General features: G+C 29.1%; 1 protein-coding gene across 1 annotated transcript in view; it reads left to right on the top strand.

Annotated features, from left to right (window-relative positions):
- Positions 1–13,344, top strand: part of LOC106680040 (cytochrome P450 4g15) — a 31,999-nt gene extending 18,655 nt beyond the window's left edge. Inside the window, exons 4-12 of the mRNA XM_014419498.3 lie at positions 1,082–1,264; positions 1,487–1,556; positions 1,867–1,993; positions 8,503–8,671; positions 9,811–9,920; positions 11,050–11,118; positions 12,309–12,477; positions 12,752–12,937; positions 13,113–13,344. Coding sequence (XP_014274984.1) covers positions 1,082–1,264; positions 1,487–1,556; positions 1,867–1,993; positions 8,503–8,671; positions 9,811–9,920; positions 11,050–11,118; positions 12,309–12,477; positions 12,752–12,937; positions 13,113–13,279 — 1,250 coding nt within the window. The 3' untranslated portion in view covers positions 13,280–13,344. The remainder of the gene's footprint in view (positions 1–1,081; positions 1,265–1,486; positions 1,557–1,866; positions 1,994–8,502; positions 8,672–9,810; positions 9,921–11,049; positions 11,119–12,308; positions 12,478–12,751; positions 12,938–13,112) is intronic.
- Positions 13,345–14,575: the final 1,231 nt, after the last annotated feature.

Raw genomic sequence — 14,575 nt, forward strand, 5'->3', positions numbered from 1 at the left:
AACAACGTTTACAAATACGTAAGTAAGGAGAACATGTATTTCGAAGACCATGGTGATTGAGGTCGAAAAGTTACTAAATTATAGTAGAATAAACATAAAAATAAAAATGTAAGAAGTTTTTATTAAACAATGTAATTTATTTCTATGTCTTCTTAATAAACTAAAATTAAAATTATAAAAATAGTTAATAGTGCAGGTTATCTCAATTGTTTTATCATACTGATAGTTAAAATTAGCTAACTTAGATATTACTACTACTATCTTTTATTTATTTATCCCTTCCGATTCAACAAAAAATGTTACTTGATTAAAAAATTACAAAAGTATAATTTCTAGCTTTTATAAATGAAATTGAAGCTCATGGAAACTTTTGTGTTACTTAGATATATGTATATATTTGCATGTATATAATCCATGCAACATTTGGGCAATTCCATTTATTTTGGGTCAATTGAGTTAAATTTTGCCTGTAAAGTTTTTTCTAGGCAGAAAAATTAAAAGTCTCAAAATAATTTTCGTATTTTAAAGGTTTTAAATGTCCATTTTGAAGGAAATTTGTTTTACAGCTTTTAAGGTTTGGGCTCTTTTAAAGCCTTTCGAAATTGAGCTAAAAGGTTGAAAAATTGTAGATAATTTGCTGAGTTGGTGTTAGAGAAGCGCCTTTGCGGGTTTCAACTAAAGCATTAAGAAAACATAATTGTTTCATTTTTTATCATTAAAAAAAAAGGAGAGGAAAATGAAATATTTGACCTTAGTAATGGAACTGTTCAACTACATTACATCCTGACTTATATTCTTCATCTCTTTCTACCGCAATACTCTACTTTCATACTTCTTACTACCCGAACTGAAAATTTTATTTATTTGATCCTTGTCAGAATCCCTTAAAAGTCAGGGAACCTGTTATCATCATCAAAGGAAACTATTTTATTTAATGATTTCAACAAAATTGGTTATCACAATGCGAAAAATAAGTTGTAAATTGCTCAAAGTAGTATAAATTTAGGTGACTTTTTTCAAATATTGATTACTATTATGTAATTAATAAAAGGATAAATAAATGAAACTGTGATATTTCAAGGACAAAAATGGTTCTCTCATCGCAAGGTGATAGCTCAAACTTTTCATTTGAACGTGCTTCGCTCTTTTTTGGGAAAGTTCAACGAAAATGCAAAGAAACTGGTAAAAAACCTGGCTGAACAAGAAGGGAATGAATTTGACTGCAGAAGATACATGTGTAAATACACCGCCGAAACGCTTATAGGTATTTTTTTATGTATTCATAACCAAAATAATATAATCAATTTAATCCTATAATATTCATTATTTAATTACAATTGTATATTATACTTCCATAATAACTGATCCTATAGCAGTATTTGTACATAATAATAATTATTACTTATATTAAGAATGTTCAATGTAAAATATTATTGCCACTTATGACTGATAGCATCAAGCTAACAAATTAATGAACTGATTGCAGACACTGTAATGGGAGCTGATAAAGACAAACTCGGATTTGAGAGTCCTGTGTACTCCAGAGCTACGACAAAGTAACTCAATCTTTTCCAACAATATAAAAAAAATTAATTATCTAGAGGAGAAATTAAAATTTTATTTTCTGTTAATTTCCTGTTATGGTTTCAGGAATATATTTAAAATTATACAGTATTAGTAATATTTTAATCCCAGTACCACATTACAATGAATAATATTCGCTAAACTTAAATATGAATATTAAATGTAATTGGACTTCTTGGTGTTTCATAATATCTATTTAAAAATATAATTGATCAAAACTATTTAGAATTATTAAGATGATAATTTATTTTTTTAAATGTATATATGTTCCTATAATTGCAGACTTTGCGAACTCGTCCACCTTCGCCATACGAAACTTCACTTCAGATCAGACATTTTATTCAACAGTACCATGCATGGATTCAACCACAAAAAATTTATAGATACAGTTCACGACTTCTCGGCCAAAGTAAGTATTCAATCGAAAGATAAGTTATTCTTAGCACTATAGTTTGATCTAAAGAACAAAATGATTGTTTATAACAAAGAAAATTAATTTGAAAAGTAAAAAAATTAATAGACACAATAAAAGATTTAGTGGCAAAGAAAAATATTGCTTCTTCGTTGTTAGGAGTTGCTAAATTAATTTCTGTTTGCTATTATTTGAAAGTTAGTCAAAGAATTATATTAAGCTGTAGTTAAGGTTTTTCTGATTGTTACCTATTGCCTGAGCAAGATACCGGGCAACTTCAAATTTGGCCATTTCTCTTGTGGGCTTGGAACAATCTTCAATGATTAGTCGGCGATAATGCTGACAGTTCGGCGATTTTGGTGCTTTGGTGTGGATTTTTTTGCCATTCGATAGCCGTGGGTTAGGCGGTAGTGTCCGAGTTGGAGCCTTCATTTAATCTGAAGAGACGTAGTAGAAGATAGCACAGGTAATGGAGCACTAACAACCCTCAAAATAATAAATAATAGGTCTGTAGATGAAACTTTGTAAACAAATTTCGCTTATTTTGTTTGATTGTACAAACAAAAAAGTCCATAATAATTCCTATTGTGAAATGATGTTTTATGGGAGGGGGGGGGGAAGAGAGGGAACAAATGTGTTATAATTACAAACAAAAATATGTCAATTTTATTCTTAACTTAAAACAAATTTGATCCTTTTTTTCTCTCGACTTTATTCTTTACAACTTTTCCAACGTTTCGACCCTCAGGCCATTCTCAAGGATACCTTCATATTGATGTCATTTCCTCTTTCAAATCTTAAAAATGCAGGCTAATTGCTTTTGTCCCATATAACCTTTTCTAAATAATTTTTTCCTTGGTTTAAACCTTTTATAAAACACTTTTCTCCCTTCCTTCATTCACATTTGCAACTTAAAACAGAACCTACCTTCAACCTCTTTAGAATAAATCAAGGAATCAAATTAAGTCAAGGAAAAAATTATTTAGAAAAGGTTATATGGGACAAAAGCAATTAGCTTGCATTTTTAAGATTTGAAAAAGGAAATGTCATCAATATGAAGGTATCTTTGAGAATGGTCTGAGGGTCGAAACGTTGGAAAAGTTGTAAAGAATAAAGTTGAGAGAAAAAAAGGATCAAATTTGTTTTAAATTAAGAATAAACTAAACCACTCTCAAACAAGAATAAATAAAATAATTAATCTAATGTCAATTTTAGTTTATAATAAAGTATTATTTTTTAAATTTTATTGTTTTGTTCTATTTTCGTCGTGAAGCCGTGAGGTGGAAATAATTCGAATTGAGCATCGCAAACAAAACTATACCACTTTATAGCATCTCTAGAGGCGTCCTTGGTGACCGGAAAATAAAATTTATTGTGCGCATTTTTAAAAACAATTGTCTACCTTATTTTTACATGCAATGTTATCTTCGAAACATTCTTAGCTTTCCAGTTATTACCAAAAAATAAAACAAAGGAAAGATGATATATATAAAATTTAATTTATATACTAATGGGATTTTAGCGTGGTTATTTTGTTTACTTTTTTTAAGGTGAGATAAAACACTGAAGAAACATGAGTCACTATTACCAAAATTACCATTTAATTAAGTAAGAAGACTCAGCTTGAAATATGACGACACCTTGAAGTTAGACGACCTATTCTTAACTCTATGTTGATTAAGATGCGTCACTCGTTCGCATGAGACGGGACAAATGAAAGAAGAGGGTGTTACAATGATCAGTGTGATGCAGTATTGCAATGAAAGTAGACTGGGTTTAGTGCCAGAGGAGAAAAGAGTGGTAGATTACAAATGTGTATTGAACAGAGTTACATAATGGAGTTACCATATCAATACGTTAGTTACAACATCCCGCCTTGTGTTTCTTCCTTTATGACCACAAACAAAAACGTGAAACTACTAATTGATCGAACGAATACAAATTAAAATAATAGAAAGTCAACAGACAAGAGAATAAGTCAAAGCATAAAAATTACGATAGTTTTCAACCTCACTAACCTTTTTTGGAACATCTGTATCCCTTCCAATATTTGGTGAATAGCCTCAAAGAAGTCCTGGAAAAAAAAAATAAATAAAATTACCGATAAAAAAAAATTATAAATGCGTGTCTTAACTTAATGAACGATTAAAATTAACGTAAAGGAAATAATATAAGTAAATAAACTGTTATAAATTTGGTTTATATAATGTAATAATATAGACGTCCATCGATATCGACAAATACGACTCTCCTCCCATGTTTCTGTAATTTTCAAAATTTCCGCAGTTTTCTAATTTTCTTATTGATCTAACTCTAAAATACTTGTGCTTAATATTGGCCAGTCCTTTCATGAAAAAGTAAGATGGACACTCATGTTTAGACAATTTCCAAAATTTATTATTTCCAAATATTTGTCCTTAAATTACCGACCATTTTGTTCATTCCAACAGTCTACCGCTTATAATAAAAAATTGTTTTTTATAATTTTGAACAGAGAGAAAAAAAAAAAGAAATAAGACAAAACAAACTTCAAGAATCACCCCAAATTGGAATTCTGTGCGGGAAAAACTAAATCAAAAAAGCGATGTGGTAGGACAAAATTCATATAGTGCAGGAAATTGTTTTAATCGATGTATTCTGCCTCTAATAAGAAGAAACTAGATTTTAAGCGGTACTCTCAAAATTCATGGAAATGTTTTACTTAATTAAAAATAACTCAAAAACTAGACATTTTATAAAAAAATGAATATTTTTATAAATTACAGAGCTTTAAATTCTACGTTGTGGCTACCATAACCTTATAATTCAATCAAGAAGTGTTTTAAAAACGATGGTCAAGCAAGTTCTTGAATTTTCATTTTATGAAATTTGCTCTTCAATTATGATTGATTATTATTAATGATTAATATTATTAATTATGATTATGATCAATCTTATCACAAAATCTGTAGAATAATAGTTGTAGATAATTTAACTAGCTTTCTAATTATTTCTTTCTTTTTTTTAATTTGTTCAGATTAACTTTTCAAAATGAAATCTTTCTTAAACTTTTTGTATGAGAGCTGAGAAAAAATACATAATTTTTTTTCCACACTTTAAGTGTTTCCTTGTTTTACTTTGGGGTCAAGCCTAAATCGTAAATTCAACGTGATCCTAAGGAAAAAAAGAAACGGCATTCAGACAGTAAGAAAAAAACAATTGAATTGCGTGATATACTGTAAAAGTTGGAGGAGAGGTAAAACCTAAGATTGAAGGCTTTACAATGACCATTGGTAAAACTCTGGTCAAATAAATATTTTTTCATAGATTTTTTTTCCAACCTAGCATAGTAATCTAGAATATTTTCCACAATGTTTAATTTTATTTTCTATTTATTTATTTTTACTTCATTAATATCATCCAAATATGCAATTATGATATGATCCAAATATGCAATTATTGTCAAATATTCAAAATAAAATTTCATTAATACACCTGAGAAAACCATTATACTTAAAGATAATTGATCAGGTGTTTATAAAATGGAATTGGGTGTAAATCTCTGCTTATTACTTATATAAGTTACTGTTACAAGCGGATTTTTGGATGTCACTCAAGTATTTAACTGAGCCGATTAGACAAATTTACAGGTTTTCTACTTCTAACTTACTGCCATATCCTTTAAAATAGGTTCCTTTCTACCTACTAACACTCAATATTTGTACATTAATAAAAAGGAAATTAATATTTAATGAAGTATATTGTAAAGTATATATATATATATATATATATATATATATATATAAAAATACACTTTTGTTTATCTTGACAAAAAAAATTGCAATCCACACAGAATCCTCACAAGACATATAAAGATCATTCACATAAAAAACATCTATAATACAAAAATTGTTTATTTCCAAGAAAGAAAACCATTTAAATTCAGAAGAAGGTTTTGGTATGAACTGACCTTCCTTAAACATGTCATAACAATTACTTCCACATTCACATGTCACACCTTGAGCTAAAAGAGTGAATTTATATGAAATTAAAGAATCAGTATCCCCAATAACTTAAAGACCACCTCAGATGAATTATATTTGCACTAGCTTTCAGTATGAATAAATATATGGCATATTTACACTTATAAGCAATCCACAAAATCTAATATTCATTAATTTGTTAAGAAAATTATGCAATAGATTTAATGAGAATTAACACTTTGACCGCAAGGGCTCTCCTGGAAAATCACTTAAAATATGATTTTTTAAAAATATTTTCTTTTCTTTTAGTTTAAATCAGCAATGTACAAAATGTAATATTCAGCCAAATAAAGTTTAACTACTTGCTATTTAACCATGGCGACACATTGTTGTCATCTGTGTATGCCACTAAATCTATGTATATAATTAACTGATACATAAGTATTTTTATAAGCAAAAGACAAAAAAAAGATGACTGAAAGAAACCATGCAAAAAAGTTAAAATAAATGCTAAGGAGCCAAATATAGTATTCATAGAAACATTTAAATATGTTTAAAATAGTTCATATACACAGAAATGCATTAGTAATGGATAGTCTAGCTTTTAATAATAATCTAATGACAAGAAATACAAATATCAATAATTCATAAACAGAATCAAAGAAGAACAGTGCTGTTATTATAAAGACATATGTTATTAAAACTCATGGATAACATTAAAATCTCTATTATAGAGAATTTAATGTTCTGTGTAAGTTTTAATAGACACTTTATGTACTTAATAAAACACAACTGAATATAAACGATATACATTTAAAATTTTAGAAAAAGCCAGACCCAAAACATATAACAATAAAACATTCAACACATTTCTTCTAAAATTTAAAACAGAGCAATGAGTCCCTTAAATGGCAATTAATAACTCATCATCTTCACTGGCACTACAAATCAGGTCAGGCCTTTGCCACATCAAAATATTGACCGCATTATCTCTATCTTCAGTGAGGGTCTGCAAAGCTCTTGTTTCCAGAACTATTTGCACATCAGCTTCAACTTCTTCTTCTGTCCATTTCATTCACATCCAGGACACCCTGTTTCATGGTGTTTTTCAATTTAAGTCACTTTTTAAAAATTGCTCGATTAAACTATCTAGAGTCTCCTCTTTCCATTTAAAGCAAATATTTGAAAAGTGATATAGGATCGCCACTCCCTGGGGATCTTAGTTAGGCGGGTCCAGTTGGGAAGGATTGTCTTTTTTTTGTGTTATGATCTCCTCTTGTATAATTTTAGCAACTTTAAAAACAATTGTCAGCTTTTACTAATAACAAGTAGAGGAGTACTTAAAAGTAAAATAAGACCTTGAGACTAAAAAATTGGTTAAATTGAAAAAGTTTCGAGCATAATTGAAAAGTGGCTGCAATTGGAAATCAGCGTGAAAACCATCACTCTCACACTAAGTGGCAACCTTAACTATTTTATCTGTTTCGGATGCCCTCTCTTTTTCATTCCTTATACCCAAACAATTATTTCTTAATCCATCTTGCAACATGCCCAGTCCACTGTCGTCTTATATATAGTGCCATATCCAGTTCCTGGTTAATTTTATACAACTCTGCTTCGTGCCTGAGCAGGAGACTGGAACTGGTCACCATTCTTTACAGATTTTTCTCTCAAATATTAACTATCAGTATTGACATGTGATAAGAACCTATTCTGTGACATATAAGTTAGTACTGGCCTAATCAATGTTTTAAACAGAGAAATTTCTGTACTTTTTTGATAGCAAATGCCTTCTTGGTCTTCTTTTTGCCAGACCAAAATAACACCTATTTGCTGTCAATATTTTACCAATTCAGGCATTATCATATTATCGTTATTATGATCATTTTGTTATTTAATTATTCAAAAGAGAATATATAATTTTTGAAAAGAATTATTTTCAGTTTATTGATTTAGTTAGAACTTTTTTGATTTTTTTTTTTTTAATGTATTTGCATAACAGAGATAATAATTCCATATTTCCTGGTTTATTACTGCATATTTAATGGTCAACAATTCTTATTTTTAACTGTTAAAAAATCTGATAATGACAAATTTATCCATTCAATAAATTTTATGATTTGCTTATTTTTGAAGCCTAGTTGATTTATATTTGAAACAGAATTGGTTAAACTATTACTCTGCCTCAGTTTTGCATTAGATTCCGTGTTTTTATATTCACTTCTCAATGAAAATAAGGATGAATAATTGGAATCTGGTGTTTTATGATATCAGATAATTTATTTATTTACTTGAAAAGGAAATAAAACTGCTCAGATGGCATGAAAATTTTTAATGTTTTGGTATGTGATGATCTACAAAGAGATCAAACCATCATTATGTTCTTAAATCAAAAATCCTCGATTGCTTCTTAAAATACAGAACCATGATGACCCTATTTTCACTGTTTTCATAGTTTTAATACAAAACTGACAAAGGACTATGGAATGTAAAAAATCAACATTATAAGTTACATGCAAATATAACAATTCATTGTTTTAACAGGTTATAAAATTTAAGAAAAGTCAGAGTGAGCTACTGAAGCCTTCTCCCGTAGAGAAGTTTGATGATTTTAAAAAAGAAGACAAATCTTTTACATTATATGAAGACAGCACAGGAATATCATATGGTCAATCTTCGGGATTGAAAGATGACTTGGATTATGAAGCCATAGGTAAATTATTTAAATAAAGAGCTATTGTTCTTATTTATTATTATTCAGAAGTTTATTAAAATTATTTCAATTATATCATTGTAACCTTGAAGTCAATAAAAGAACTTACTTCAATTTCAACATCATTGAACACAAGAACATTTTGCCTCCATTTATGAGATAGCTAACAGTTTAGTTTTATCATTCCTTTATGCTACCACTAATAGAAAATTAATGGAATTATAATGATTATATTTGGACCACAACATGCAAAAAGAAACCAATCCACAAATTAGCAAAATATAACTTAATGGAAAAGATCCTGCATCCCACCTAAATGCGTATCTAACTGTGAATTGACTATGATAAACTGATCCCACAAAATGTGTAATATTTTTTTTTTCAAAATGTTTGAGGGGCTATCTTTGCATAAAATAGAATGTCGTTAACTGAATTTTTTGTCATAATTGTACAGATTACTATATATATAATTTTATTAGTAAATTTTTTATTGGGATTAAAATATAAATCCATTTTTCTTAGCTCAGTTACTCAGTGGATTGGTTCCTTTCAGCTGATTGTAGTCAATTTAACCTGGAGAAATGTTAGATAATACAATAGTGAAATAATTATCCCATAAAAATAATAAAATAAATTCTTCTGCACATTATTTTCAAGATAAAAAATAGAAATGCGAGCTCTAAAAATCAAAATCTTGTTTTTAGCAGTTAATAAAGAAAAAACCCATGCCAATATACCACAAAAATAAATAGTTTAAATTTCAGTCTCTTCAAACCTGGCCTTAGTAGTAAGCAAAGCATTCCTTTAAGTTTTATTTGTTAGTGACTAAGATACTTTTCTAATTCAACAATTAAGTTGGTAAATTTCAATTCAATATCTCAAGTTTAATATATTTTTTGAGAACTATTTTCAGTTAACAACCCCTAATTGTAAGTTAATTTAGTTTATGAATACGATAGTAGTAGCAGACTGACTTCCAATATAATCACAGTCATTACATTCAATAATGTGATTTTTATATTAATACCAAATTTTTATTAACATAATTAATTAGTGTAAAATATACATCTATTTATTTATTTTTAAATTCACTTAAAACAGCCAATACACCATCATAAAAATAATTGTTTTTATTTTAGGGAGGAAAAAAAAAAGTGCCTTCTTAGACACGTTACTAGAGAAAGAAGCAAATAAGGAAGTATTTAGTATGAAAGATATTCAAGAACAAATTGATACACTCATGTTTGAGGTACTGAATGCAATGAGCAGTTATCCTGTAAAACCTTATTCAATGTTCCAAAAATAAATGTTTTCATTAATAATAATCTTGTCAATGTGAACATTAAATATTTAACTCTCAACACAACAGGTGGCTTTGGAGGGACCTCTAGCAACATTTATTTGTCTTACATTTTGTTACTTAGAATCACTAGCGTGCTTAAAGAAGCTTCAGCTTGTGTGGGTCCCAGGTCACAAAGGAATCACAGGTAATGAAAAAGCTGATCAGCTTGCTAGAAACGGGGCTGAGCACTCTTCTACAGGACCAGAACCATTCCTAGGCATCTCTAAAAATCATCAGAGAAAAGTCGTTCTTGATTGGACATGGAAGAAAGCCGGTAAGGAGTGGAGGGACTGTATAGAGCTGAGACAGGCCAAGATTTTAATAACTAAACCCCCTACTTCTAAAACTAAGTGGCTGCTAAGCCTTAACAGAAACGAACTTCGATTATTAATAGGAATCCTGACAGGTCACTGCAGACTTAAAAGACATCTTAAGACATGAGGAGTAGTTCATGATGAAACCTGCTGCTTATGCGGACAGGCCCCAGAGACTGCCTTACATTACATAGCAGATTGTGGTAGGTATGTGTCATTAAGATACAAGCTATTAGGCTTGATAGAATTAAAGGAAATGAGGCTTCCTCTATAGATTGGGAGTCCCTTTTGCCTTTCATTAGAAAGACAAAAAGGTTCGACATAGAGGAATAAGATTCATAAAGAGTCATTCCATTGGTTTGTCTTGGGGATGGCAAAAAAAACCAATAGGCCCGCTTGGCGGACTTGTTCCTCCCACCATTATCAGTACCAGTACCAGTACACTTTGGTATTCTAAACTAATTTTTTATAGCTTGTACAGTATGTTTCATATAAATAAATGCATGCAAGTAATAAATGCATTATACCTAATGAATAATTTGGTATAAAAAGTAAACAAATAACTGTAAGTGCATTATTATTAATGCATTTGTTGTGTTATGGGTTAAATATGAATAAAAAAATTATTGATAATTTATATAAATTCTATCATGTTTCGTAATCAAATGAAAAATATATAATTCAATTTAATGTGACACAAATAATACTTTATCTATTTTTAGGGACATGACACTACTGCTGGAGTAAGTAGCATGTTTCTTTGCTTACTAGCGACGCACCCTGATATTCAGGTAAATATTTATGGTTTTTTAGGGTAAAATATTAATCATACTTACTTTATACGCTCAAATACATATTATTTATAAAGTTAATCTGTTATGAACCTTAAAGTAAACAAAAATAGATTGATACTATTCTATTGATAATTACTTATAGGAAAAAGTATATGTAAGTAAGAAATAAGTATAATTCAGTGATCATAACAAAAACTTGGCATAAAGAAAAACATAAAAGATAGTGATTAAATTATTGATTATAAACAGCAAAGTTTTTAAAAGTTTTTATAATGTCTTAAGCCATTAAGGAGAAATAAATGTTATATATTATGTATAGAATAAACCTCAGCAATGGTTAACAAATTATATTTAAGTATGAATATTTTATTTAGTTTTAACATAAAATAATATATGCTTATAATAACTAGAGTTTTACAGTGACGTAGTGTAGAAGAGGCAAGAGGGTCGCTTGCTAGAAATGATTTTAAAAATAGTCACTATGAAATCTTTCGCAATAATAATAATAATAGTGACAATATATTTGGGCAGCACTGCATATGAATAAAGTATTCCTTCCTCTATTGTTTTAGCTTTTACTATCATATTTATTTCATGGTAGCTGATCTGACATCCTTTCACCTTCGTCAATTGATACATATGAACAATCACTTATTGAGGGATATAAGAAATAAAAAAAAAATGTAATCTGGATTTTCTCTTTAATATAAAATTTTTTATGAAAAAAAATGTAATTCATCGAAATTAACAAATGAATGATTGAAAACTTCAGTAATTGCTTTGTGATGGAGTATTTTAAATTAATTACCAAGCTATTTAAATGTTATGATTATAATATCGATTTTTTGGGGGGGGGGAGGGGAAGCGGGGTAGCGTATTTGGTATCTGCACTGAGCAGCAGAAACCTGTGGTATGCCACTAGAGTTTTGACTATCAAACTGGTGGGAGCATGAGCAGTACTCTTTTTCCATTCCAAAGCATGTACCTGATTGCGTCTGCCTGTTTGGTGAAAGTCAAAACTCGTATTGGTATAAGCCTATAATTATTATAATCCTATAATGGTTATTTAATTTAAAAATAGAGAAGAAATACATCATTGGTAAGTGTAGTAAATAATTATCTGTAATGAATCTGATGAATCTCTAATGTAGTCATTAATTTTTCTTACAAATATTAATTCTCCATAGGCTAAATGCGTGGAAGAATTGCAACAAATTTTTGGTGATTCAAATCGTGATGTAACATTTGAGGATACCTATGAAATGAAATATCTAGAACGTTGCATCATGGAAACATTGAGAATATATTCCCCAGTACCTGTCATCGCAAGAAATCTAAAGAAAGAATTAAAAATAGGTATTGTAGATAAATAAGAATAAAATTTGGAATAGAAACTTTCAAATAAATATTTATATATGAATCTTTAATACAAAAATTAATTTACTTCAATATTTACACATTTTATAAGTAATCATTTTTCTTAGGGTTTATGAAATTCTTTTGTTTATTCAATTTTTAGAATAATATATAAATACATAGCTACCCTCCAAATACCCCATAGAAGCTGAATTAATAAATAAATTTAATTTTATTTCTGATATTCTGAAATCTATTATTACTTTTTTTTCAGTAACAAAAAATATCACATTACCAGTAAGCACGACAGCAATTGTTACAATTTTCAAGCTACATAGAAGGGAAGATCTTTATCCTAATGCTGAAAAATTCAATCCAGATAATTTTATCAAAGAAAAAACTGCTGCACGTAACTTTTATTCATTCATTCCTTTTTCTGCTGGACCAAGAAGTTGTGTGGGTAAGTTCACTTACCAGTTTTTCTATTACATTTTAGTTTTGAATAATAAGGACATAAAATCACTAAAGATTGAACATTACATAAAGTGATTTTGTAAGGTTTCAAGCTGTTGAGTAAAATATATGAAATGTAGAGCATTATACAAGTAAGAAATAATTTATGAACTGGTTTTTAGGTAGGAAATATGCCATGTTGAAATTAAAAGTAGTTTTATCTACCATATTGAGAAACTATCAGATAGCAACCTCATGCCCAATGGAGAGTTGGAAACTTCAAGCTGATATTACACTTAAAAGAACAGATGGCTTCAAAATAAAATTAATTCCCAGAAAGAGCACATAAAAAAGAGTTAGAATAAAAAAAAAAAAAAATGTTAATACATCTAAAAATATATATATTTATTACTTTATTGTATTAATTATTGAAGTTATTCCGCCAAAAACTGCCAACTCAAGAAAGTGCCTTAGCTTTACAGTTTAACAGAGCAACTTAGCATGACTACCACTAGAATGCACCACAAACATCATATTGTATTTTTTCATTGGTACATAGATGAATTTAGTTATTTTTGTTTATTGTTTAAAAGTTTTATATTAAATTATTAATCTATGGTAAAAACGAGGTTAATTTATCTATATTATCGTACAATATCATTATAACTATAACCCATTCCAATAGAATAGCGAAGATATTTTACTGGTGTGTTAGATCAATAGGGCTTATGTCATTATTTCTAGTAAAATGAAGTTCACATAACTTCTAGATCAAAGGATACTGTTTTTTCATTGATACAACAGCTCCAGTCTCACAATTTTATAATATTAAGTATAGACTCAACTGAGACTGAAGTCTTTTTACCAAAGAAAGAAGCAAAATGTTTTGGCTAAGGAGATATAAAAACTTTATTTTCGTAAAAATTATGTCTCCAGACCCTTTGACCAAACAAATGCCAGTGATATGTAAGTATTTTTAGAATTGGCATTCTGCCAGGACTTTCAATCTGACTTTATATTTTGTTAAAGGAGTTGAGGAACTCTAAAGCAAGTTAAAAATAATCCTGATTTGGTTGAACAAAGCAGCGACTTCATTACTTCTATCTACCAAGAAGATGGCATCAAATGATTTATTAATGTCCAATTTATAGGTGAGAGAACCGGCCGTGTTTCCACTGCCTGGGTAGGCTGAGGTTAATGCTGAAATAATTGTGACAACCTCTTTGTTGATAACTTTTTTTGTCTATCATAAAGAGCTATGGTAAATTTAAAATCCATGGATTACAGTTTTAACACAAACGATTACAGTAGTCTGGTGATATACTTTTGGGGGAGATATAGACAGGTTCCACCACCAGAATGTTAGGAAAAAGTAGATACTTCTCGTTCGAGAACGGTAATTATTGAACATTCAGCAAGTGTGCGCTGCGAACTTAAAAATCTTCGAGTTAGTTTCTTCCTGTCTCAAAACAGTAGATGGTAGTTGGATTTTTAATCCAATCAAAATTTAAGACAGATGAATAGAAAAATGTATGCCCCCAGAAGATATGGGCGGTTGTGGCTACAATTTCTATTAACTAAAACTAAGGAACGGATCTAGAAATTCGCTTTAGGGGGGGAGGACGCAAAAAAAAAAAAAAAAAGA

This window comes from Halyomorpha halys, unplaced genomic scaffold (genome assembly GCF_000696795.3).
Source record: "Halyomorpha halys isolate HHAL.00 unplaced genomic scaffold, Hhal_1.1 Scaffold239.1, whole genome shotgun sequence".
Classification (NCBI taxonomy): Eukaryota; Metazoa; Arthropoda; class Insecta; order Hemiptera; family Pentatomidae; genus Halyomorpha; species Halyomorpha halys.